General features: G+C 38.0%; 1 protein-coding gene across 1 annotated transcript in view; it reads right to left on the bottom strand.

Moving 5' to 3' along the window:
- The window catches only part of LOC104158104 (collagen alpha-1(XXVIII) chain-like), a gene marked incomplete at its 3' end in the record, with an annotated part of 36771 nt that extends 15297 nt beyond the window's left edge, over positions 1-21474 (bottom strand). Inside the window, exons 1-20 of the mRNA XM_009695669.1 lie at positions 21379-21474; positions 19138-19315; positions 17774-18342; positions 16072-16092; positions 14541-14600; positions 13320-13373; positions 12974-13018; positions 12125-12151; positions 11790-11834; positions 11108-11152; positions 10388-10441; positions 9024-9092; positions 8303-8371; positions 6314-6382; positions 4031-4099; positions 3522-3590; positions 3362-3430; positions 2137-2205; positions 828-899; positions 136-204 (exon numbers count right to left, since the gene is read on the bottom strand). Coding sequence (XP_009693971.1) covers positions 136-204; positions 828-899; positions 2137-2205; positions 3362-3430; positions 3522-3590; positions 4031-4099; positions 6314-6382; positions 8303-8371; positions 9024-9092; positions 10388-10441; positions 11108-11152; positions 11790-11834; positions 12125-12151; positions 12974-13018; positions 13320-13373; positions 14541-14600; positions 16072-16092; positions 17774-18342; positions 19138-19315; positions 21379-21474 — 1818 coding nt within the window. The remainder of the gene's footprint in view (positions 1-135; positions 205-827; positions 900-2136; positions 2206-3361; positions 3431-3521; positions 3591-4030; positions 4100-6313; positions 6383-8302; positions 8372-9023; positions 9093-10387; positions 10442-11107; positions 11153-11789; positions 11835-12124; positions 12152-12973; positions 13019-13319; positions 13374-14540; positions 14601-16071; positions 16093-17773; positions 18343-19137; positions 19316-21378) is intronic.
- Positions 21475-27393: the final 5919 nt, after the last annotated feature.

The following is a 27393-nucleotide window of genomic DNA, read 5'->3' on the forward strand; positions in this document are numbered from 1 at the left end:
TAGAAGCACTCATTAACCTATTCCTTGAGGTATATTTTTTCGTTACTTAGAATAGACCAAAAAAGAGAAGGCTTTGACAAACTTATTCCTGGAACATTACAATTTTGAATGTCACCTTTAGTAAGAAATTCTCACCTTTTCCCCCTGTATTCCAATTCCTGGAGCACCTTCAGGACCTCTAAGACCAGGTAACCCTGGTTCTCCCTTGAATAGAAAAATCAAAGCAGCGTTTCAGGGCATTGCATAGACAGGGTGCAAGATCAACTCTGTATTCACTTCAATAAGCTCATTAAAATCACAGACCTTTTAGAGTCAATGGCAAAACTCCCACTGAAGTCAGTGGGCCCAGGATTTTCTTCCCATATTTGGAAGCAACCATTGTAAAACTCTGGGTGGAATGCATGAAGTAGCATGTTTCCTTAGTGATGGTTGAACACTCTGAGTATATAATCTTTAAATATATGGGGTTTCTGATTCTAGGAAAATACCTTGATCAAAAGGCTACAAAATGTTGCCGGTAGCCATTTTAGCGGTTTCCCTTTTGAGCTGCAGGGCATTTGGTGGGTTAAAAAAAAGCCAACAACTGTAAGTGAGACAACCCCCCCACCAAAAAAAAAAAAAAAAAAAATTTTCCCTAAAAAAGTATGTTTGAAAGAGAATTAGTTTTCCCTAAAAAAGTATGTTTGAAAGAGAATTTTTTTCACTGAAAAATATGCTACTTTTCTCCTTCTCCATGAACACTCTCTCTTCTAGGTTTGGGTATCTGCACAGGGAGAACAGGAATGCTTGGAGGGAAGCAAGTAGACTGAAGACAGAGGTGAACCAACCTTTTGTCCAGGGGCTCCATCTTCTCCTGGAAGACCAGGCAGACCTGCCAGTCCTGAAGGGCCTGGCTCACCCTGACATCAATAAAAAGTAAGTCCTTCTATTAAATGCAGACTTGGTACTATTCTTTCTCTGAATCAAGGAAATCTATTTTTTAAAGTTCACTAAACTATATCAATATTTATAGCAACATTTATACATATGAACCCAAATCTTGCTGTTTTTTTATAAAGACAACTCTCATTCATCTGGAACTATCCTACCATCTGATTGTTTGAACTGTGCATTTTACCTATGCAATTAATATTGTCAGCCATTAATGCTCAATTTCATTCTTAAAAAATAATGCCATCATTTCATTAAGAGGCCGCATTTGAAGTAGATATCAGATAGGGCTGATTGTGACACGATGATTGACATCTTGCTGGTGAATATCAGTGCAAATCTGTTAATGGCAGTGGAATTGTCATCAGCCCATTTATGTGAGGTTCAAGAGCCTGACCTGGTTTTAGATGAAATGGGATCATTTGGCGTCAAACGGGTTCACTCAGCATTACCATATTTTGTGAAATTAAAGAAAGAAATTGAACAATTTCTTTCCTTTTCTGACCTCTGTCCCAAATCCCTAACACAGCAAAACCAGGACAGCCCTATGCCTTTCCACAATCGCAAAAGTACTTTCTCGTCTGTTCCCATATTTTATGTTCATCTGCCTGTTAATGACATAGGGACTGGTTAATATCTTGTTCACTTTAGCACTAAAACAATCTGGTTACAGCTTCCTGTCCTCTAAGCAAGTGTGCTTTCTGTCTAGTAGCACAGCTTGTTTCCCATATGAAGGTGTGTGGATGTAGCTGCTGCTCTGGTTACATCCTATCCTGTGTGAAAAGGCAAGTAGCAGCACAATAACCACTGTCATTGCTTTTTTCCCCCAGCTCTGGCTATAGCTTAGGTTATGCTGGGGACTGTGAGTTCCGGCAATTGTTTAATATTCTGGATGGTTTTCTGGACAGAGCTGTAGGTGAGCTGTATGCAACACTGACTTGAGCATGGACCAGACACGTGGAAATTTTCAGTCACAATAAATCTTACTACTTTTGTACAGGACTGATGTATTTAAAACGTTCCCATTTCTGGAGGTTATTGAAAATCTGTGTTAAAAATTTTAAAGACTAAGAACCTAAATTTTATTTCTAAACCTATTTTTAAGTGCCTGCAGAAAGCATACTCAGGAAACAGAAATTTCAAATCCAAATAAATAAATAAATAAATAAATAAATAAATAAAAGAATTCCTCTATTAACAATGTACCTTAGAACCAGGTTCTCCAATACCTCTTTCTCCTGGCACTCCAGTCTCTCCTGGCAAGCCTTGTTCACCCTGAGGTAGAAATGATTTTTTAACAGTGTAATCATGGAAAACTATAAAAGCATATTCTTGGTTGCTTATATTTAAAGAAAGATTAGCGTGATACTGTCTTTAGTATGATGTATTAAACCCTTGGTCAGAAAGACTGGGAATCTGCAGCATGTTTTGAGCTGTCACCAAAAAGTTTTTGGTGGAAATGATTAATGCTGTAAATCTATGATTTTGTGTCCCTGTGAATGTTTCCTGCCAAAGTAGCTGATATTTCAGGAGCATATCTCAGACAATTGACCCTTCTCTTTCTTTTTACCAGTGGTAAAGCATATCCCTGCTCAACCACTTAAAATGTAAGAGGTGATCTCTGAAGCTGCAAAATACTTTACCTGGCATAGACCCTTGACCCACTTACACCTCTAGTTCCTTTATACTATGCTTTAATAGCCTTCAGTCATTCAGAATTTTATCTGTCACCTCATTCAGGAAATCACTTTAAATCTCCCTTCCAAACACTTCAAGGGTGACGTCTTTCATTAACAGTTCTGTATTTTGTAAATCAGTCAAGGCTAAATTATTCTGATAGTTTCCCTTCAGCAAAGGTAATCTTCATTGTACCTTGGAACATTCTTAACTGCTAGATACAGTAAATACACAAAAGTCAGGTGAGACAACAGGCAGCAGAAGTAACAAGGCAGCCAGTCTGTAAGGTATGTGTTTTTCTGGAATGAAAACAGTACAGTGAGGATAAAAGATGATATTGACATTTTGGTGTTCTTCTGTGTTAAGTGCAACTATTTTTTGGAATTGATTCACTGCACCTGCACCTGATATGACGAAACTGCAAGTTCAAGGCAGACAACCCTTTCTATGGAAAAGTATTAGACAAAGTGCAATTCACTGTCTGCTATGTAGTACCTCAAAGGTTCTGTGGTGAGCCAAGCCAAAACCTAAATAGATAGCTATGGCATTGGTTTATCAAAGCTTTTCAGTGGAGTAGGATCTGCTGTACAGTTTAATAATATTAATAAAGAAAATAATTTCCTGCAGCTATGTCAATACTTAGATTGATGTTCAGCACTTTAACAAGCGTAAGGATAGAGACAGACCATTTCTTAATCAGGAAACATAACAGTAGAAACCGCACAGTAGCTTTTAGTTCAGAAAATTCCCTAACCTTTGGTCCAGGTAGTCCCTGTCCTGGTAGCCCTCTAGAGCCAGGTGGTCCTTTTGGGCCCTCCACTCCCTGAAAAGATTAGTTAAGTAATTATTAAAAATAAAATGTTCTCTGTTACTAAACATATAAGTGTGGGGTGAGGGGGAAGTGAAAACTGCACCTTCTCTCCTTGAATTCCAATACCAGGTAATCCAGTTGGCCCAGGTAAACCAGGAGGACCGAATTCACCCTGGCAAACAAAGTACAATTGCTTATTTGTGTAAAGATACAGAAACAATGTGGGACAGCTCCCATGCTAGTACATGTTGACCTAACATCTCCTGAAGTCAGTGAAGCTGGGGATCTGACCTTTTATCTTTCATATATGCGTTTATTCCCTGCTGGTTCAGTTGCAAACAACTGCTAGTCTCTTTTTCCCTTTCTAAACCTTAACTTTCCCACAGAATCAGATATTTTTTGTAACATTTCCTATTTTAATATAAAGAGATGTTAAAATAGGTTGAGAGAGTTTATTGGGCATAAATCTCCCTACAAAATACCTTATTATCCTGGGCCTATTGTGGGTTCCTTGCCTCATTACACCTTTTGTAGTGAATATCAACCCTGTATTGCCTGTATTATGTAGATTTATTGGCACTTTGTTAATCCGCTGGTGTATTTACTGCTCACCTTTTCACCTTTTATGCTGATGCCCGGAAGTCCACGAGGGCCTTTTGGTCCATCAAAACCACGATCTCCCTACATAAAAAAATAATACATTGTTAACTGTAGAAACACACAGCTGTTCTCTCTGAAGTAACTAAAGACACTGTTTGCTCTGTCATCATGAAAACCAAAATAAGGAGAACCAGAAAGTAGCTCCTGGATCTGTTTTCCAGGATACCAAAGAGGTCATCTTTTCAAATGAGCTTGCTCTGCAGTTTGAAATTGCTGATGAAAGAGCTGAGCAAGCTTCTTTTTATCTTTCTGTCCACCTCGATTGCTTAAGGTCCTGTCCTGCTTCCCTTCAAATCAATGGCAAAACCACAACTGATTTAAATGTCAGCAAGGCTGAGTAATGAGACTAACTGAAAGCTGAATTCTGTTTATTTGTCTCATGGGTTAATCTCATTAAAGTGTGGCAAGGAGTATCTGATTCTCACTAAGAATTTTGTTAGAATAAAGACCAGGCCAAACTGTATTGTTGTAGAAGTCTGTTGGTAAATGTCATTGTCTTTCTAACTGTTTATTTACAAAACAGTGGTCTTGGGGAAAACGCAGGTTACTAATAAGAACACAAATATTATGCTTTCTTGTAGTTCTGTTAACAAAACATGTAGAGACTGATCCTTAGCTTGTGTAAATTGTCACAGAATCACCCAAGGCAATAGCTATGCCCCAGACAGGTCTTTTCTCTCCCTAGTAACCAATTCCATCATTTTAACTTTGCCTGAAATACATTATGTGGCTTTGTAAAATGTGGATGTTTAAAATAACATTCTTTACTGCTGATGCTTTAGAACACCTGCCTTCATTTTCCTTTTTACTGAACAGTGAGCTTGTAGTAAAAACATTCTGAAGAAAGCAACTGTAAAATTTGCTTTAGATTAACAAATCAACTGTTTAAAATGTGTTTAAAACCACAGAGCTGACATACTTGGCAGCTGTAAATAGGATTAGAGATACATATAGGCTCTGTTAATACATGCTTGGCTCCAGGTCAGACTTGGCAGTAAAAAGTAGTACATTTTTTACAGAATCGAGAGTTCCAATAATGCTGGCAGAATTCCACTTTGATTATTTTATTCTGCCTATCTATCTCAATTGCTCAATAGTTTTGGTTAGCTTATGCATTCTTCTATACTTGTTCCCACTTGTGCATTGTTGCTGTGCTTTACTTATTAGTTGTAGTATTTCTTCCCACATGAATTGGTATTTCAGTGGCAATGGAGTGATTACTAAATGCATTTTCTTCAAATTGCTTTTTTGTTTGTTTTCATGCATGCTAAGCAAATACGAGCCACCAACAATGAGGTTAGATAATTTATATGTAATTTGTCATAAAATATATACTGGATGTTTGAAGATACTATGTTGCTAGCAGCAGTCAAATTTAAACCTACCTGACTACAGTATTGTGCTAAGCAAAAATCCTAAGATTTTTGTAAAAGGACAAAATCTTTTGTAAAGATTTAAGTAAAGGGACAGTTGGGGTCTGTATCTGCAAAACAATTTTTCATTGTTTTCCCAACCAGAATTGCTTTGGTGCATGCATAAAAATGAGTGAACCATTTAGTTATTTATTTAGCTCATGTACAAGCTGTGTCCCTTTGTTATTGTAACCAAAGGTCAAAGTGACAACTCAGCATGGGAGCTGGTTTTCAGCAGGCAGCAAAAGGAGCTAGCAGTGGGTCTAGTGAGTCCATCCATGTAGGTGCAACTACTACTGTCATTACTTCCACTGGATCTGAAAATTAGTAACAGCAGCTTTCTTTTCCCACAAACTGAACTCAGACTTCTGCTAAAATGCGTAAGCCAGTGGCTGAGGTATTTAAGAAGCTTAGAAGCCTGTCTTTAGTGACAGCAAATATCTCTATATATAAGGATTTAGAAAGAAGCAACAACAGCAAACTAAATTTTTTATCTAGGAATCACTTTTATAATATTTTATTTAAAGTCAGATGCTTGAGGCTGTTTTAAAATTATAGCTGGAATTCTTTCCAGGCTTAGATCCCACAAATCAAGCATCAGGTGAATTAAATATCGTCATTACAAGCCCCAAAGGCTAGCTGTGCCTAGAAGTCATGTTTGGACCAACTGAATACTATAAAAATATATCAGGTTAATTGATACCAAATTTTAATACTCATTTACAAGCTACTTTCTCAGATTTCCGTGTCTGCTATGGAATTGTTTTGGGATGCACTCATTTAATGGTGCTGCTCTGGTCTTAAAACCCTTTGACTGCTGTACCTTTGCTCCTGGAAGCCCTTCTCCTGGTGAACCTCTTTCTCCTTGAACACCTTGTGGTCCTTGAGGCCCCTGTTAACATAAGTTTAAAATGGCCTAGGATATGTATTAATCACTCAAATCAACAGCAGCATGTTCTACGTCATTGTCAGTTTTAAGCATGTCTTTAAATGTTGGTGCAGTTATAAGCTGTTAAAAATAATACAGTAATATGATATTCACAGTGAATAAATGATGAGCATTCTGGCCTGCAGCAGTAACAAGGCAGCCAGTTTTACTTTTCCGGTTACCTACGAATCACAGGTTATGTAGCTGAAATTCCTATTCCTTATACTTCTGAAATCTTCACTCCTTAAACTTTAGTTTGGTTTACAAATTGTTACTAATCCTTAGTAATGTATCAGTATAATCATGAGAGACAGGGAGAACCAGATTAAAGACCATGCAGAGCAGTGCTGAAGAAGATGTAGCTGTAGAGAGATTTGACTGCAATTGGTAAAGAGAATAATAGCATGCCCTTCTCTTTTTGAAAGCGGATCTGATAGGAGCACAAGGGGCAATTAAGATAACTAAAACCTTTCACTAAGCGCAAGTCCAAAACCTGTGCATATTGAGCCTGCTCCACAGTGTTTTCCTGCCTCTGTTTTTTTTTCCTCTGATTTATTCCTTGAGATTGCACACACATCACAGAATACTGGTAGATTTGGCTTGGCATAGCCTAAATATGCTTCTGCTGCTTCTGCATACAGCTTTAGAATTATGCCTAGTTCTTAGGTAAAGATAATTACACTGCATTCAGCCATAAAAAGAAAACTCTTGAAGCAAATACACTTCAAAGTAAATTTTAAAAACACCTTTAGTATATTTTTTTAAAATCAGATGTCTTGTTATACCAGTACAGCTGTTGTGACTAACAAAGATGCACATCACAGGCACCTCTTCCCCCCCAAAGCAGCTCTTTTCTCTGTGCTGTTATTGAAGAGACTCAGGAAGCATTACTGCCTCACTTTGACTGACTGTCACCACTGGCCTTATTAGTAATGCTCTTTTCTTTGGGCTCTTCAACGAGAACTTGCTCCTCTCCAGTAGTGTATTTTCAAGCAAGTTCAGTCAGTTCAGTTACCAAACCATCTTTCTGTTTTTCATGGGAGTGCCTCTTTTGAAATGATTATTACAAATCTTTCCTTTTCAATGGGGAAAAGCTACTTGTGAAAAAACTGCACAGAATTTCCCTCATGGTTGCACTAGGAGTCTTTCATCCAGGTGATGAGAAATGAATTTAAGTGTGCTGTATTGTAAATAGCTCAATAAAAGGTGCTGTCTGACACTTCAGAAAAAAGCGACCATAAAATTGGCATACTGACTTTGTGAATTACCACAAAGAGTTTGAGTTTACAATTACCAGGAGGAGGAAGGGAAGGAAAAGAAGGAAGAGACTTCAGAGCTAAATGTACTATAAATTCTGAAAGTCAAATGTTTTTTTTATTTCTCCCTCTGTTATCTCCAGTAAAGATAATACTGGTCAAATTGTTAGCTGGGACCCCTTATGCAATCTGAATATCTTTATGGAGGTTGTTTAGGTATGACTATTTCTAATGTTACAGTGGTTGAAATGGAGTTTCTCCCTCAAAGCCATGCTGATGTTAAAGTTCTAATGATACCGAAAAGCAGTCAACTTCAAAGTTACCACATGTGGATTTGAATCTATCAGGGGATAGATTTATTTAAATATTTATGTGGTTTTGCACAACGTGTTATTTTTTTCATAGTTGTTTTGGAAACTAGGATAATTAGAAAAGTTAAGGAATTGGAAGCATTTCCAGTTTATTGAGGGAAATGAAAGTCAGACAATGTAGTATGTATGAGAGCAAGAACTAGTGGAAGAAAAGAGATGGTATCATTTAACACACATATATCCCTTTTAACAGGGAAGCACTGAGAATTTTTCCTTTCTGGCCTGCTTCCCTCTCACCAAATAAAAATTAGACATACCATAAGTCCTGGCTCACCAACTCCCGGTGGGCCAACAGGGCCTGGTCTTCCTGTCAAACCAGTGTCACCCTTCAAACAAAGATGTATTTTGAAAATGCTTGATTTAGGTATTTGTATGTGTGCATCATATAACAACTCATCAGGCATTCTGTACTTGAAATACTTGATGTAGGAGAATACAGGAATGGCAGAGAAAATCTGAGTGTCCTCAGAGTCATACAGCATGCAAGGCCCAACAGATATTGAACTGGTGCAGTTTCACAGCATTAGGTGACAGCCTCAATTCTGTATTTGAGAGAAGACAATGTTAAATCTAAACGGTTATTTATTCCCATCATATTCCTAGTACGTTATATATCACTTACTGTCCTTTTCCAAGAAGTCAGTATTTCTATCATAGTGTTTCTCTTTTCTTTATGCCAGTCATCCAAACCAACAAGCCTGTTTTTCACAGGGTAATCTTTGTTTAAGACTATGTATGCATTTTTACTCAGCCATACAGTGCTTGGATTGAGTTACGTCAAGCCTAAGAACTACTGTTAAAAAGTTCTCTTTTCCCAAACAGTTTTGATCAACATACAAAATATCTTTCCAGTACCATAAAAACAGCATTTGGGGGCTTGAAGTTTCCCATGTACCAGCAAGTATATTATCTCAGCTGTCTGGGTCTTCATTCTTATCCTACAATACATGTAATATAGAAGATGAGAGATGCTTGTACCTTTGGGCCTGGCAGTCCTGTTCCAGTCTCTCCAGGCAAACCAGGTGGCCCAGGGAGACCTCTTTCACCCTTTTCAAAGAACGAAAAAAGAAACAATTCTGCTTATGAATTGGTGTCTAGGGAAATCAGTTTAGCTCAGTTTGTAAGTTCATTTTTTGTATAGCCTGAATTTCAGCCCGTTGGAATTGTCTTACACAGTACTTAATCTGTTCACTCTTTCTATGCTTCAAAATTCCTTTTATTAAGAATGTAGATATTTCCTGTACAAAGTGATACCAGATTAAACAAAGGGAAAAATGTTTCATTTCATGTGAGATATAAGGGTTTTGACACCTAACTGCTCTATGCCTCACTGTTGGACAGCAGGCGCTGTAAATACGGTGCAAAGGAGATCTCAAGAGAGATATCAAGAGAGATAATGTCCTTTATTAACTTATTTTCAAGTTTTTCTCCACAACAATATTCCTTTTAGTAGCTGAGGAACTCATTAGCTTTGGCTAAATTACTCAGTTTAGGGTTTTTCTGAGAAGCAAAGTGTAACTGTGGTCTCTCTTAATGAAGTTAAAACAGTTCCCATAATTGTCTATAATACCCAGTGATATTTGCATCTTCCATTAAAACTACTATGATAATTATACTACTAAGATAAAGATATCAAGTCATCACAGAACCACAGAATGAAGTAATCTCTATTTGTATACCTGGAATTTACAATGGGGTAAGTAAGAAGCAAACCCAGCAAATCTTAAGGATTTAATAAATGTACATCGTACGTTTTTCAAAGAAACAAACAACAAAAAATATTTTATGTTTACAGAGGGCCTGGATCTTGCAGTGAAGCTCTGAGTGATTTCTGTGGCCCACCTTCAGAGAGCCCATTGCACGACTGTGTCCTGAATTGCACTCATCCTTGTGACTTTCAGATATCTTCTGCTGAGCATCAGTAAACAGTGGAACTACTGATTTTGACCTATAGAATTCTTCTTGAGAATGCACAGTTTCAAGAGAAGAATTTGTTTGAGATGCCAAACAGAATTCCTACTTGGTACTTAGGGAAAAGTTTTAAATTGAAAACTGAAGAAATGCGTGCTACACTGCTGCTAAGTAATATTCTGTGATGCTGCCATATTTTAACTGTTTGTGAGAAAAGATTGGAATGTAATTTGGACCTGAATCCAATACAAAGAGCAAATGAAGACCTTTCTTAGGAACCTTGTAGAATATAAAGAGGATATGATTTCTTAGCAATGTCACATTAAACTGCATCCCCTACAAGAAGGGTATAGGGATAGAGTCATTATTGTTCTGAGGCTGTATTAATACTTTTTAACATGAAGAAAGAGAAGAAATAATGCAGTTCTTGCCTTTGATCCTTGCAGGCCTTCAGGCCCTTGATCTCCAGATTGTCCTTGTGGCCCCTATTAAAACAGGAGTGGTTTTAATGAGATTTTTCAAGCTTTCAGAACAATGGCATCTTGAAAAACAATCTCTAATTTGCTGTAGTCTGCATGAAAATATGAGTTACAAACATTTCAGAACTGAAGCTTTGCTTTCTGATGCATGTATAGATTCAGCTACTCAGCTCAATTGGAGCTGGGTCTGGTAACTGAGGGAGAGAATTTGGCTCTCCCTTTATGTGAATACAATTAAAGGTAATCTATAGTCAAGATTTACTGAAATATTTATGATGGACTAAGCTTCTTGGCCTTCAATCCAAGAGTACTGGGATGAAAAGAGACTAAAGTGTTTCCATGTGCTTCTGTGAGATAATGAAATAGTTAAGACACTGAATAGGAAATGAGTGCTTTTGTTTTTTATGGAACTATATTTGCTGTGGTCTTTGAGACTGAATGAATTATAAGGATGATTTATTTGTCTAGACAGCTCCTCAAAATTCTTGATAATTTTGCTGTTTAAGAAGATAGATTTTGGATGCCTTGAACTCAGTGACTCAAAGATTCCATCGTGGTTGTGGTATGATATTATTTCAGAGCTTTGAATCCTAAGGAACTAGGTATTTTTGTTTTTATAGTTTCTTTTATTTTTTTTTTTTTTTTTTTTTTTTTTTTTTTTTTTTTTTTTACCTGTAGCCCTCTTGTTCCTCTGGGGCCTACTGGACCTTCAGGACCCTGAAAGGCAAGTGAAAAAAAGGATATACTGATGTGTATTTAGATTTGGTCAAAACCACTTTTAGATAACTTTTTACTAAGGTATCTTTTTTAGATATCTTTTTAAAATAAAAAATAAAATCGAGAGAAGCTCAGCAGCCAGCAAGTATTGAATAAATATTTTTAAAATGGACTGTGGTAATCAGAATACAAAGTAAGAATGAACAGAGTTAAATATCATGGACCAGTAATCCAGGATTAAACTCTGTTTTTTTCATTTAAAATATTCACAGCAATTATACACCAAATCTTGAAGATTAGTGTTAGAAACCTTAATTTCATTGTCACCTCTCATTCCCTTTGCTTACTACTTCAAGCCTTCTGCCTCTGTTAAAGTCAACTAGAGTTTTACCATTGTTATAAACAGGCTTAGGCTTGGCCCTTAAGAGGAATCACATGAAAATACAGAAGGAGCTGAGAAAGTTACTGAAAATGGTATCCTTGCCCACTTCATTTTTTTAAAACTGACAGTTGTTAATTTCCCTCAGTCTTTTTTATTTGCCTTAAATCTGTCGCCATGGTTGTTATTCAGGGAATTGTAATTTTTCTGTACTTTAATTGTGTTTCCTGAAAGCATAACAACTTTGTGGCTACTTACTCTGTCTCCTTTTATCCCTGGGATTCCACATTCACCTCTTTCACCCTGGAAAGGAACAAGAATAAATATTTATGGGTATATTGAGCATATCATCCTTATTCTTTGGGTGCTTTATTTGAAAACCTAAATGATATTCTATTCATGACATATTATAGCGATTGTGCTGTAAGTTCATTGGGGAAGGGATACATCTTCTATTGGAGCTTGTGCAGCAGCTGGTAAGAGGGTGTTATTGTTCATTACTAGTATTTATAAGAAATACGGCACTATACATAATAAATAATAATAACATAACATATCTATGTGTAAGCAGAAGTTCTGACTAAAAATAGTACCTTCTCTCCTTTATATCCAGATTTCCCCTGGGAAAATAAAAAAGCAAAGCAGGTTGTAAGGATATATAACCCAAATGTAAGAATGTGAGTATTGGTGCTAGTAACACTCTAGTCTCTGTAGAAAAACAGCATTTCAGGTTATAATGAACAATTAGGTAGAAAAGGTGATCTCTGATAAACATGGCAATATGACTGTCAATACTGCACCTACTGGTCATGATAGATGCTGTTGTAGGTCTGAACAAGTCTGATGAAAGTGTTATTTTAGACTGGGATTTTGATAATGTAAAAGCAGATCAACTAGAGTTCATATTTCCATCTTAGTGAGAAACATGCTAAAATAAGAAAGCAAGAAAAACTCACTGATTAAAAAGAATGTACTGAATAAAGAAGAGAATGTAAAGTAGAGTGATTCATATGTGAATGAATTTGGAGTTAAGCACTAACAGGCTGGTCCTACAGTCACTTCCTAAATGTATTTCATTCAACTTTTTCATTGCTATTACACACTGGATCCTTTATTTGCCAAATGAAAAATTTAAACTGACCCATAAAGATGCAGGCAGAGTGCCAATTTCTGTAATGTTATTAGATTATCATATCAGAACTTTTCACACTTTTAGGAGGGACTGTATTATTAGAGAGTATTTTCTAGATCACTCTTGTAAGAAGGCATTATTCCCTTTCTTTAAGCAATGATAATGTTTTCAGTTCTTCTAGTGTTAATGAATCATGAGCTAGTAAATGAGAATTGAAATTTGTTATTATAATTAAAAAAAAAATAAAAATGGTGTTTTGCCTTGAAGGAACACTACTTATTGGAGAAGAAGGTAAAAAATCTTTCTTTACCTCTATTCCATCTCGTCCTGGGATTCCATTAAGACCTGGCTCCCCCTATGAATAATCCAACATCAAAATCAGTGAAATCAGGATAAGATAGTATTGTCCTGATTACCTGAGTAGATATCTCAATGCAATACAGGAAGCATACCAGCTTACTCTTTTTACATTCTGATGATTTTATACATTAGATATAAGATTTTAATTTGTAAAGAATCTTAGTCTTTACTACAGCAAAAGGGGTAGATGAAGTTTACGAAATTCACAGGTGGAAAGTACATGGACACTATCAGGACAGACTTTCCATATTAATGAAGTACGAAATCTTCCTCCTAAATCTGAAAAATCACATCACCTTTGCTCCTTTCAGGCCTGGAGCTCCATCATCCCCAGTGCGACCCTTTTTACCCTGAAAACATCAAAATAAAATTCTTATAATACATGTTAGTCAATTTTATTTTACAATATATATACTATTTTTTAAATATATTTAAGATATTTGCTTCCTATAGGTTTATTTTAAAAAAATCTCTGCATTTACCATGACCTTGAAATTGAATTTCTGAGACCAACTCAATAGGCAGCCATTTTTCTCTTTTGTCTTTATTGTAGAGAAAAATTGTTCAGGTCTCCTCTGAAGAAAAGAGGTGATCAGATCTTTTTGTAGCTACCCAGCTTGCCAAGTGCGTGTTTTGTTTTCTTTTGAACTGTTTGAGGTGTATGCTTTTGTTTAAGAGGTACTTGCACTCTCCAAGTAAAGACATTTATTATTTGATGTCTGCACACAAAAGGGTACATTTTCAATTAAAGTGAGCTGTACCGTGGAGGGTAAAACCAGTGTGTGTTTCTGTGTATGTATGTATATGATGTTCAGGTCAAAACGATGAGGATGGGCAGATCTCTAGGGTTCTGTTTCAAACTCTGACACTGTCCCTTGACCTTGAGCACTATGGTGCTTTAGTTCAATGTTAGGGATATAATACCAGACCATTCAACTCCAAGAGTTCTTTTTGAAACATAAACTCTGCAGTTTAGATCACGAAACCTTGTATGAAGCAATCCCCTAGATTTGCTTAGGGGTTCTAGTTGTAAGACTATTCTGAAAGAAGTCCAGACTATTTTACCCTCTTTATAAGTCTCTTGTCTCAATTGTTCCTAATGCTTCAGCCTCTTGCTTGCTTTCTGGCTTTCAGAGAGCTTTTCGTATATTGTTTGATTTGGAGCTGGTTAGATCCACCTGGTCTGGTTGTCTGATTGTAGCAGGTGAATTAATTGTTCCACATAGGAAAGTTGCTCCTTCTTGCCTTTTAAACTGCTTTGGCTAAAAGCAGAACCTGACCACATCACACTGTTCTTTTTTCAGAGGGAGTGTCTCATGACATTCTCAGCTCTCTCTGTGTGTTTCCCACTGGTGTGACATTTCCATGCAATGCAACTATGGACAACTATGTATTGAACCTTTAACTTTTGTTGTCTCAGGATTTGGGTTCAAATAATTTCCTAAAAGAATTCCAACAATGAAATAAATCTTGATTTATACTGTATATCAGTTATTTGAGAAATGACAGCTACTTACAGCAGGGCCGGGCAGGCCTCTTTCCCCCTTCTCACAGTTACATGTGGCAGCCTGGGGACACTTTGAATGAAAATAGTCCAAATCAGCACATTTTCATTGAAGAGAGAGAAAACACATGAGCACTGCTTTTAAGTAATTGTATGGCTAGTCTGAGTACACCAGTAATGACCAGAAACCTGTTATATTTACGTGTTTTACATAAATCTTTTAATTGTCAGTTTACCACTCATCAGGAACATGGCCTCCTACACTCCATCCAAAAATCCATATCATTCCTACTCCTGAAATTTCAGTCATCTCAATAATGGCTTTACCTCCAAAGTCTTCACAAGGTCAGTTTATTGGTATACTGTGTCTATAACTGTAGATTTGTTTCGATTACTAGTCACTGTAGAGATCGCTAAGACAATGGGGTAAGAAAACATCTTACATTCTTTTTCCACTTTACTCCACTGTATGTACGATAGAACATAGTTTAGCCCTAGCTTGATCTATAAACAAAACATGTTTTGGATGTATACTTTTATCTAGTTAATGCAATTCGTTATAATAGTTTCTAATCTTTCTTTTTCTTCTGTCATCTCTACCATCATGTGTTCCAGTCGGACATCATTATGGTATGTTGTAGGATCTTTTGAAACTTTAAAATCATTATATAACACAGAATTATTACAGCTACTGGGGCTATTTGTGGAAGAGGAATAAGGAATGTTGTTTTTATTTTTGGTTTTATTTTTTTATTAAACCTCCTCTCAGCTTGGAGATGTCTAGAAGTAAAGGTTTTACCTATCACCCTTATCTGAATATCCCAATTAGTAACAACATGTTTTCTGAGGATAACATTGAATGTCTTACTACTTCAGGATTTATTTTGACAGAGAAAAACCAACATGCCAGTGGAAATAAGTGAAAAATAGAATGTGTCAAGTTTTGCAAACACTCATAGTATTTAGCAGTTTCCTGGAGCTGCTCATCAAAACAGTCTTTGCCTGAGATAACTGTACCTTAAGCAGGACTAACACCTTTAAAAGGAAAGCTAACTGTATTACCCCCTAAAATGGCAGCCAGACCTACCAATGCCTGCAGTCAGGGTGACACAGCGTGGACAAACTGGAAAAGTGCGATGGTGGAGCTTTGTTCGAGTTCCTTCCCCTTTTTTAACTCTATTACATAGGAAGAGCATTAAGGGCTAGAACTGCGCCACATTTAGCTCTGTGTTGTTTTCTTATCCACTGAGTCTGATGGAAGACGTGCCGAGATGTATCAGCAAATTCTTGCTAACCTGAATTATTCTTTTCAGAACACATTGTTCTTTTTCAACATTGAAAATAAGGAGGGAAAGTAAATGACATTAGGATAGCAAATTAAAGCTCTGTCCTGCAAATGCAAAAGCATATTTCACTTGAAGGCAAACCCATTATATTAATATTTAACCAACTTCCTGAGTTATCAGTTTTCTTGAATTATGTTTCCATATAATTGTAAATGTCTATATTAAGCAGTACTTCTGTACAGGAAAAAAAATGCTTACCTCTTCCTCAGCCAGATCTTTCTGTAAAGATAGATATTCAAAACAATGTTAGAAACTTAAAGTCATAATCTAGCTCTACAGGAAGGACACTGAAAGATGTTAAAATAAATTGCTTCAGCAGCTAGTTAATTACATTATGCAATTAACTTATTAACTAACATTAATTAAGCTTTAATTTCTGAGAAGCATTCTAGCAATCTCTCCATTCTAAAAAATAATTTAAATAGTTTCAATTCCTATTATAGATTGTAGACTGCACAAATCACTGACTCTCCTTGTCCAGCCATAATTTGCTAAAATTACAATGGTAAACAGACCTAAACCAACATAGTTAGCTAGGTATATGGGAACAATGCACCCAGAAATGACACTATTTCCAAAGTGCTGAATAGCAGCAGCTCTCTAGTAGGAGTGAATGATACATACGCTACACTTCAGAAAATCAGAAGCTCTTCTACGCATCCTGTTAGGCACACACAAAATGAGAACAGTAAGGACACCATAGAAAAGATTTGACTTTGACACTGATCACATGAAGTTATCCTCATCAAACTAGCTGTTATTTTTAGAAGATCTCTACAGCTGAAACACCCACATAGACTGCATTCCTCCCACTTTTCACAACTGGTTGATAATAGTCTCTTGAGAGGACATAAATGTGTTCATGAGCAGTAATGCAATACACATCTCCGAAATTCACATGTATGCACATATAATTATGCCAAAGCCATTATTTAAACCAGACAGCAGCTGTGTTCTCAAAAGAAGGCACCTGAGGATTGGAACAGGTAAAATAAAGTGTGGTTAGTCATTTGAGAGGTGTTTGCTGTGGTACAGAAAGCACTGGTAATACCAGAGAATATAGGAAGGGTGATATGCAGGGAAACCGATGCAGAGTGGCAGGCTGTTGAAGTGAAGGACAGACAGACAGGAAGGCCAGCTTGTGTGCATACTCTGTGCCGGTATGAGATGACTTAGGTGTCAGTTTCACTGCAGAAGTCTCCTGGTTGTTATTAATATTTCTATTTTATATCTACGCATGCTCAGATCAGGACTTCATCCGCAGCCTGTGTCACCAGATTTGTAGGCTAGAGGATGGCTCTATTGTCCATACTTGGCAGGGAATGTTTTTTATAAATTAAGTTCACATGCAGAAAAGAGGCACCCAAGCAAAACTTCAAGCTCAATTTACACATTTCATCTTGATTATGTGGTAGGTTTTCCATGGAAATTTAAAGATGTCTATGGCCAAGTTCAGATTTTATCTAAATTGACATATCTCCATTGAGGTCTACAAATGTATTTTCACTTCTGCAAGAGCTGCATCTTTTTTGGTACAAAAGGCAATGTCACATTCCTACTTGCTACAGAAGAAAGCTCTAGGATGTAAATTTTTTTTTTTTTTTTTACGAAAGCAGGTTTAAAATACCTTAGGAGGAAAAACAGAGATAAAAATAAATCCACAACAGGTCTTTCAGTCTAAATCAGTTTCCAACTTCAAATATTTTGGCTGGCAAGATCTGAATGGTGGGGAGAGAAAGGAAACCTGTACTTTGGCACAGTCATCTTATTAATAAGCAGGCTACTTTAACATGTAAAAAGTACAGGTTTCTTCAATAGCATAAGTGTTTCAAAATACTGGAAATAAGATCATTTTTTACATATGTTCCTATAACTATTTCAGATTCTTTCTCATACATACCATTTCTTTGAGAACCTTCTCCACCGTTTCTTTCTCCTGGAGGTTGAAAACGAACCTGGATGCTGGGACGCTGGCCAGGAGCCGGAGCTTGGCAGCATTGCTAACCTCCTCAGCCACTCTGGTCATTCCCATTGTGAAAAATACAATTCCTTGGTGTTTAGCATCAGCTGTAGCTGCAAAAATATCTGGGTTTCTTGGATGGTCCACTCCATCGGTGAAAAGCACGGCTACTTTCACACTACCCAGAGTCCCTTCAGTCATGTAGAGTTGTGTGAGATTAGTTATAGCATAAGTTGTGTAGGTGCCATGACCTATGTAGGTGATGGGAACAATGTGGGATTTGAATGCTTCAGGACCCTTCCAGTCATGGAAGGTTTGCTCTATGAAAACAGTGCTGCTGTACTGAAGTAAGGCCATCCTCCAGCTAAGGGTACGTCCAGAACTAAGATGCAGACTTTTCATTCTGTCTACTGTTTCCAGTACAAATTTTTTCTGCTGTTCATGATTATAGTGCTTAGCACTTTCGGAGCTGTCCAGTAAAAAAGCAATTTCCAGAATACAGTCTTCATCTAGAATAAATAGGTAGGTAGGTGAGTGGAGTGATTTCATACTAAATCTCATTCTACCCTTATCCTTACATGTATTTTAGGCTTCAAAAGTGGGAGTGCAATTACAGAAATTTTTGAAAACATCTGTGATCATGAGTGTGAGACCCTTGTGAATATAGAGCATATAGAGGCTAAGGAATCTGCTCCAGAACAGATGCCCCAAGGAATAAGAATCTGAAGGTGAGATAATGTCATGCAGCATGAAATGAGGAATGTTGTAGTGGTTATATACATTCATTCTGTCCTCTTGCCTGGTATTTCACTGAATATCCTACCAGGATGAGGACTGGGAAGGTGGAAGTCATCTACAGGAAAATTAATCTTACTGAATAAGACCCTGAAATGTAATCTGACAGGGCTGAATTTTGTCCCTGGTACTGACACTCACATTGAGTGACATAAAAATTTCCAAAAGCAGGATCTACAGAGTATTAATTTTCTGAACTACTGATGACATTACTTCTATAGAAATACAGTTATATGGGCTATTATTCTTGTTGTGACAGTAACAGGCTATCAGCTATATCATAAAAAAGCCCAGAAGTAATCTCCTTTTCTGAAATACACAAAAGGGGAGGGAAAAGATGGGTGTAAAAAGATAAAAGTGCAAAAATAAGGTATATGAAAATGTAGGATGAGGCAAACCTGGCTGATTATAAGCAGTATCTTAGAGGGCAAGTTAGCCATGTAGTCCAGAATCCAAATAAATTAATCAGGGAAAAAAACCCACACCTGTTTTGAAATGACAATATTCACCTTTATCACTTGGGCTGGGATATTTTTCTATGGTATTTGACAGAATGTGTTTAGGTTTTGGTCTTCTCATTCCATATCTTTTTTCTTCCCTTAGATTTTCTGCTAAAAACTCATGGTGTTCAAGTATCCACAAAAGCCACCAGAATCTGAAGAACTTCATTTGTTTGGTTTCTATTTCCTAAATGACACAAATAATAAAGCAGAAGTACAGCAGTACGAGGACAACAAAACATTATTCAATTTTGCTTCAACAGGTTGCTTAGCAGGCTGTATTTTAAAATAATAGTCCCTAAAGACAAGCTGATTTTATTTTCTTTTGGTAAGATCTTCTCCAAGACATGTAATAAATAATAAACAGACACATACTGGAGTGATTTTCAAGCATAGTGCATATAGTTCCAGCACACGACAAACTGGAGACAGACATTTTACAAACATACTTTAGTTCTCCCTCACCACCTGGTAGTGTTTATACAACCAGCACTTCTCAGAAGCCGTAACCTTGGCTGTAGCCATGTGGATGCAGTGTGAATCCCAAGTGTAATTCACAAGGGTGTTTTTTTTAAATCTGCTTTTTCCAGAGCTGGCATGGAGAGAAGGAGGTACAGAGGCATACCCAAGTTTTTCTCTGTTCTCTTTACTTAAGAACTGAGGGTCATGCATATGTCTCCTTGCTATCATAGCCCCTCTGCCCTCAGCAGTCCTACAGAGGAACAGACATGGCCTGAGGGTGCTGTCCAGGTATGAATGTACCTGCTGGGCAACCCTGGGGACATGTGGGCCCAGAGTGCTGAACCCAGGCTTGACAGCTCCTTAGCGATAGGACTTTTTCTTTCTGCAGGGGCTGTTTGTCCTGGGCTCACAGACACACCTGGAGCTCACAGGCTCCTCAGGGACTGACAAGTCAATCCTGCTCCACTTCAGTTTCATTATCATCTCCCTGGAAGCTCTCCCCAGGTAGGCACAAAGCATAGTAAAAAGGCAGCTCAGTGGCAAGTATGATCCTGCCAAGACAGCATCTCACAGAAGTACCTAACGCAGCCATGTCTGCAGGGTTTCTCAGCTCCTGCTAGATTAGGACAGGAATTCTGGTGCCCACAGACACAGAGAGGGCAGGGAGTCCTTACCTCGATGTTCCTAAGCAAAAGGCTCTGCAGAGATGAAGGATGCTGCTCTGGCCTTGGTGGCAGCTGTGTTGTCCTGCCTGTGCTGGATGCTCTGTGAGGAAAGGAGGGAGTAGTTGGGCTGCAAGCTCCTATGAGAATCGGTGTCATGTGTCAGGAGGGGCCGGCAGACAGAAAGAAGAAAGGGGAAGAATAGCAATCCTGGCTCCCCCTTCTCAGCTCCTCCGCCTCAGGCTATGCACACGCATTCTAGGTTTAGTCCCACACAGAAATCCTCATCCATACTTGCACATGTATAGGAGATGATTGTTCTCACCCCAACCCACTTCCCTATCCACCAGCCCAGTTACGTTCGCTCTCTTCTCCCACCACAACCACACACCTTTCACCCCCATACTTCTGCACATCAGTCATGCTTTGCCAAGGCAGCTTTTGGTAGCAGGTATCATGTTTTCAACATCACCATCACAGTCCATGTCTTTCAGACCTAAATGAATCTCCTCATAATGAGGGATTCCTGTTACTATTGTAGTAGAAAGATATTTACTGTGCCGTGGACTGGTCCAACTGAAATTTCAGTTGCTGCTGAGGTTGCCCAGCATGAGGAGGTCAAAAAAAGACAGACCAGTCTGAAAGTCATACAGTTTCTCCAGGCTTGTCTGTCACACCTATCCTTTCAAAGACTGTAATAGTTTTAGAGAACAAGGACTGACACATAGTATGATGCCTTCAAAGTCTAAGCTAGGTGGCTATGGATCCTGAAGGTTCTCTTTTACCAGTGATTGAAGCTTGTCACCTAATTCTTCAAATATCCACAGAAATTTTTTGCATTACAAATGAACATATTGAACAAGTAGCTCTTTTCCACAGAAATACATACATTTTTTTGTTCAGTGGACCCATCATTTTGCATTTACATGCACACAAAGAGGACCCAATGCTCACTGCTGTCTTCCTTTCCATCCTAAGTGTCCACCAGCTCAGCCCACTTATGACAGTCACAGCCATGGCAGCTGAGGGGATTGTGGGGAAAGGATGCAGCTTTGGCTCTAAATAGGCATGAGGGACTGGTAGGACAACGCAGCTGGATGCTGAAGCCATTTGCTATGGTTCTAACCCCATTTTCTATTTTTTCATCTTTGCCAGTAATTAGTGCTAAATTGGTGAAATAGGATGGCTGAAGTGCAACTCTACGTATTGTATGGCTGCTCATCGTTACCTAAGCTGAAACTAGCTCAGATACAGCTATTCATGCTACAGTTACAGCTAAGAAGGAATCATCTTTCAAGGTTGGAAAGAGTTGATGTTTATTTCCCTTCAGCCATTTTTATTTTTCCATGCTTACACTGACATATTTAGATTTTGATTAAGGCAAGGAATGGAAAGGCAATTTTTTGCCCTTTAGGGAATACAAACAATATAGTGTTTAACTGAAATAGATACAATAAATCTTACATAGCCCCTAAATCTTACTGAGAAAAAAAATCTAATTCTAGCAAGAAAAAGCATGTTAACTATGGTTGGGATTGTGTGCCTTCCATAAGCAAAACATTGTCATTCTTTCATTTTAACAGTTAACTTCTACCTTAAAACATAGCTGGCAAATAATTTCTTAATTAAGTAACTATTCTGCTTGTATGTTTAGTAGCAAGTTCTTGGCTTCAGGATATTTCCTTTTATTAATGAATGATGTTTACCCTCAGGACAAATTTTTCTTTTTTTTTTTTTTTTTCTTTTGGCCAGGTGCATCTTTAAAAGCTTAGTGGGGCCTCCACATTTTTATACCTGTTTGTGTGGGATGCACGGTATTATTCTGTCCAGAATTCCAGGTATGTGACATACACTTCTAGACTTGCAGTCTTCTGAAGTTATGATGTTCTCAATACCTGCACTATTCTTATGGTGACAGTTTATCAAAACCTAAATATACCAATGTAAAATATGTATGCATTGATACATCTTAGATAACTCTTAAAAATAAAAGTTAACAGCAAGCTTTCTTGCTTCATTTACTATAAACTTTACCAAGTGCTTATTTAACATTTTAATGGCATTACACTGTATGTATCTTTTAAATAGAGTAAGTGTCTTAAAAACTATGATTAGGAACATTCATGCTGTCATTTAAATGTTATACATTTACTGCTAGAATTCAATTTTTTTGTAAAGGAATAAAAAAGTTTCATATTTTATCTTAAGTAACCTAGACATTGGATGCTTCAGCACATAATTAATCACATTTCTATTCACCTACTATTTAAACATATCTAAGTATCTTTGACATCTCTGGGAGATGACACTACAGACTTGTGTAGTTAGTTGACTGAGTTGGGCCCAGCTACCCCAGCTCACATATGCTTCTGACATGACAGAAGTCGGCATTAAGATTGGTAATCTTTGCAGGAGTCAAAGACTGGAATTAATATAAAGCTATGTTACAATTGCACCAGCTGAAGCTGAGGTCACAAATATTGCTGCATATCCAGATCTTGGTATTTTTTCTGTCACTGAAATCCAAGGGTTCTCAGCTGTCTGATCTCAGTATTTCAGTCTGAGAAATGAGGCCTAACATTTTTTTCAAAGAATAAAGTGGTATATGAGAGCTATTTAAAACCACAGCTAAATAGGCTATACTCAATCAAAGGGAATTCCTTATAATTCTAAAAGCATGAGGAGAGCTATCTTTAAGAAAGATAAACTTTTTCTGTAAGTGAGCGTGTTTAAACACTATTAAGCAGGGAAAACAAAGTGGTATTACACCCCTTTGTCACTGCATAGGTGGTGACAGCTTCAGAGCCATGTGAGGTTGCAAGGCCACTTTGGGGGACACTGAATGAAGAACTGGGGCTTAGAGATGCCAGTTGCTGTGATGTAGCATGACCTCTTGCATCAGCAACAGCCCTCAGTATCACTTCCCAATGGGCAGAAGTGGCAGCAAGCCTGACTCTTCCAAACTTCCTTCCTGGTGCTCTCTTCTCCATCTGTCCCTCCCTCTGTCTCTGGGTACCTCTCTTAACAGCCTGGTCTGGCTCAACTGTGACCACTTCATTCATTGTTTAGCAAAATTCAGTACATTATTGAGAAGCCTTGAGTAATTTCTGTTAAGCTGGAGTAACTAATGTCTTCTACCATGATATCATAGCACTAGAATGTGACAGATCCCTCACTAGTCCTTCTTCAGCTGTCCAACCAGCCTGCGACAGGATTGGAGATGGAGTTATCATAAGCCAGCATAGCTGGCAAAATACCATCTGAATATTTCTATATGCTAAAGGAATACTCAGCCACCAGGGAGGCTAGTTTTTGGGAGCAGCACGAAGCAGACAGAACATGCTTCCGTTTTTCCTCTGCACTGATGGTAATATTTTTGTCCCAGAGAGCTTGACATAATGCTTCTGAAATGCGTTTCCATTTTTTTGCCACCTCAATGTGAATAATGCACATATCTTGTCTGCTGTGAACTGTTAAAAATATGCACATTTCACACAATCTTCTTCTAGTGTTTCATGGCCTCAAGCTAGTCTTGACCATTTAACCTGACTGCATCATGCTGTAATGGTATTTCAAGAGTATTTATTTCATTATACTATACATGTCAGTACATGACCAAAGTGCCCAGAAGAAACAAAAACCTACCTGACGTGAACTCATAAAATAATGAAAGCACACCATTTACAATATTTTGAATCCTGATATTAAAGACCAATATTATAAAGAGTGTGGTTTACAGACCCATAAGTTCTATCACGTGTGAATTTTAGGAAAAACAGTTCAAAAGTTCAAATACTCAAAGTAACTGAACAAGAAAATTTTAAAAGTGAAAACTTAACTTCACTGAAGATTGTATCTGAAGAAGGATAAAATAGAAACCTGCATTCTACCTTATGACTGCAAGATGTAGTCTAGTGGATTTGACAGCTCAGGATTCAGGCTGAATAGTCAGCTGAGTATGGTAAGTCTTGACAAATTGACTTCTATTTGCCAACTGTTGTGGCTGCAGTTTTAAAAAATTTTTAATGTGGACTTCTGTTCTGTGACAAAGCCTGATTGTTCTATATGAAAAATGATCTCGTGATGGCACAGCCTTATAAAAACCTATAATGAAATTGTGGCATACATGAAGGTAGTGGCAGAATTATTGATTCCAGTGAGGCCAGGACTTTGTCTTTGTTTTTTGGTAAAAATCTTGAACGTGGAGTCTAAAAGAGCCGATCAAAGCAAATCAGCTTTGTTGTGTTTTCATGTAAACTTGCTGGAGCAAGTCCAGAGAAGGGCAACGAAGATGGTGAAGGGTCTAGAGGGTAAGAGATCTACGAGATGAGATGAGATGAGATGAGCAGCTGAGGGAGCTGGGGTTGTTTAGCCTGGTGAAGAGGAGGCTGAGGGGAGACCTGATCGCTCTCTACACCTACTTGAAAGGAGGTTGTAGCGAGGTGGGGGTTGGCCTCTTCTCCCAAGTAACAAGTGATAGGACAAGAGGAAATGGCCTCAAGTTGCACCAGGGGAGGTTTACATTGGATATTAGGAGATATTTCTTCACCGAAAGGGTTGTCAAGCATTGGAACAGGCTGCCCAGGGAGGTGGTGGAGTCACCATCCCTGGAGGTGTTTAAGAGACTGGACGTGGCATTAGTGCCATGGTGTAGTTGACATGGTGGTGTCAGGGCAAAGGTCGGGCTTGATGATCCCAGAGGTGTCTTCCAACCTAATTGATTCTGTGATTCTGTGGTTCTGTAAACTCACTGTCACGGAAAATGCTGTAAGCAAGGTCTTTGATGGCAAAGAGTTACTCTTTGTGTAGCTCCCAACAGATTTTGATGATTCTTTGGGACTGGAGTGGTAAACATGGCCTTCTCTTTTGCAGCTGATATGAATCTGGCTCTGCATTTCCCCCTTTTTTAATATTGCTCTTCTACAACATTTTTTAGGAGGTGCAGTGAGAAAACTTAAACTCTAATGAGGCATAGAGGGGAGGAGGCTGTCTTCAGTACTTTCCCATTTTATCTCTATACAATACAGCCAAAAGCTCACTCTGTGCATTTTGGTGGTAAGTAAATACTCACAATCTGTCTGTGTGTAACATCAATATATTAACTTTTGGGTTGTTTTGAAGGTATTTGCTTATTTCTACTTTTATTCTATTTAGTGTCCCTCACTAAGAGATATTTTCCACCTTACAGCCTAAGAATGTAAACACATCTGTACATGAGTAACAGTTATTTTCAAAAGTATTTGTAGCATTCATCCTAACAAGGGAATGAAAGCATATAAGTAAAAGACTACAGATACATTTTTAACATCCTAAATATTTGACTGAACATTTGATGATATTGAACATTTAACTAGATCAAGAATGCTCTTAAAATGAAAACTAAACCAAATCTTAAAAGACTTGATTTGCTACATTGGTGTAAAAGAAAATGTACTTAGACAAGTAATTATTTTGAATTTGCTGTTGCATCTCAGTTACTTCTTGTTGTAAAGTATACTTTGCATAACTATTTTCTTCCACCTGCCTGACCTTCAGTGGCATGATAACTGTAATTAGCAACACAAAACTCTTTTACGCTATTCCTTTTTAAATACAGTAATTACATTTTTCAGGAGTGGAATCTCATATGTTTTGCTGGAGTTGCAATAAAAAGCAGATGCTTTAATCTCACGTAGCACATTTAGAGAAGATGCTGTCTGATAGCTGGGAAAGGAATTACTCTGCGGGAAATATATTTAGCAAGTTAAGGCGTGTTGCTGTATGTACTACACAGTATTTTGCAAATGAAAATGATAGAGATGTGGTAGCAAAAGTCAAGTTCCACACAGTTCTAAAGTTGTAATCCTTCTAATATTGGGAATAGATTTTGTCTTTTGGAGAAGTGATTAATTATAGTGTTATAAAAAGACAAATGTTTATCTTAGAACCATTGTTGTCAGTATGACTCTAAACATGCATAAATGTCAGAATTTGCATCTTTTTACCTACAGATTTTTTAAAGTGTTTAGAAAAGTATGCATTAGACTGAGCTTATAGCAATAATCATGCTAGTAAACTAGCTCTTAGAGCCCTTAATGCACTAATAAGCCTTAATGGTCCTGACCAGTCTCAGCTGATATCCCCAACCACACCCCTGCCCATGGGCCGGGGGGGCTGTATTTCAGCTCAGCCTGAGGCCATCAGTCTTGGTCCTAGTGGTGCTGTGGGATGTTGGTTGCTGGCTCTGCCTGGGCATGCTGAGCTGTGGCTGATGTCCCATCCTGCCCTGCCCCCATAGAGGTGCCAGATACCTGGGGCTGCAGCTGCCCCCAGTAACCTTAGTGGGGGTAATGGGATGGACCCTGCTCTGTCATCCTGTCCTGTTGGGGAGCCTCTGTGCCCCCTGCCCTGGGGGATGTAGCTGGCCATCACTGCTCCTGACAGTGGATGCCAGTGGGTGTCCATAGCTCTTCACAAACCCCTCAGCAAGCCCTGTGTGAAACATCAGCCCTATTACATGGCATTTGCTTGTGGCTAAATGCTACGCTACTGGAGTCAGGGGTAGGTCTTCACTCTTTAAAACTAGCAAAACTGTACCTCATTCAGGGGTTTTAAAAAAGGTGAGTATGCTTAAACATACACTTGTAAATGAAAGCTTATAGAATGTAAACAGCACAGAGTTGCTTCTGTGGCATGATGTCAGGCAGAACTCTCATCTATTAATCAATTTTATATGGTGTTCGGACAGCTCTTTGCTTTAGGTGTGCCTGTAGCATACTCCATAGATATGTTTTTACATGTAGGTACACATTAACTGCAGCAGTCTGCATTATGGCTTGGTGAGTTAAGAGCTTAATGAAATGCAATTGTTATTGAATGATATTGCAGATACAGCTGACAGCAGCAGGCAGTGTTTAATCCTGTCTATTCTTCTATATTTGGAGCTTGAAGCCAGCTGAATCTTCCTGTTTAGCCTTAAAAAGTGTCTTTAAGCTTAGTATTGGATTTTTATATCTGTTACAGGACTTTAGTAGAGGCATTATAGAAGGTGGTTAAGATGTGTGGGGATAAAATGAAACTTGGTAAAAGCCAAATTGCGTTAGACCTCGTAAGAAAAGCGAGTAAATGGGAGCGAGCTCAAGACCTACGCTGTAGGACTTCA

This window comes from Cariama cristata, unplaced genomic scaffold, assembly GCF_000690535.1.
Source record: "Cariama cristata isolate BGI_N322 unplaced genomic scaffold, ASM69053v1 scaffold17042, whole genome shotgun sequence".
NCBI lineage: Eukaryota > Metazoa > Chordata > Aves > Cariamiformes > Cariamidae > Cariama > Cariama cristata.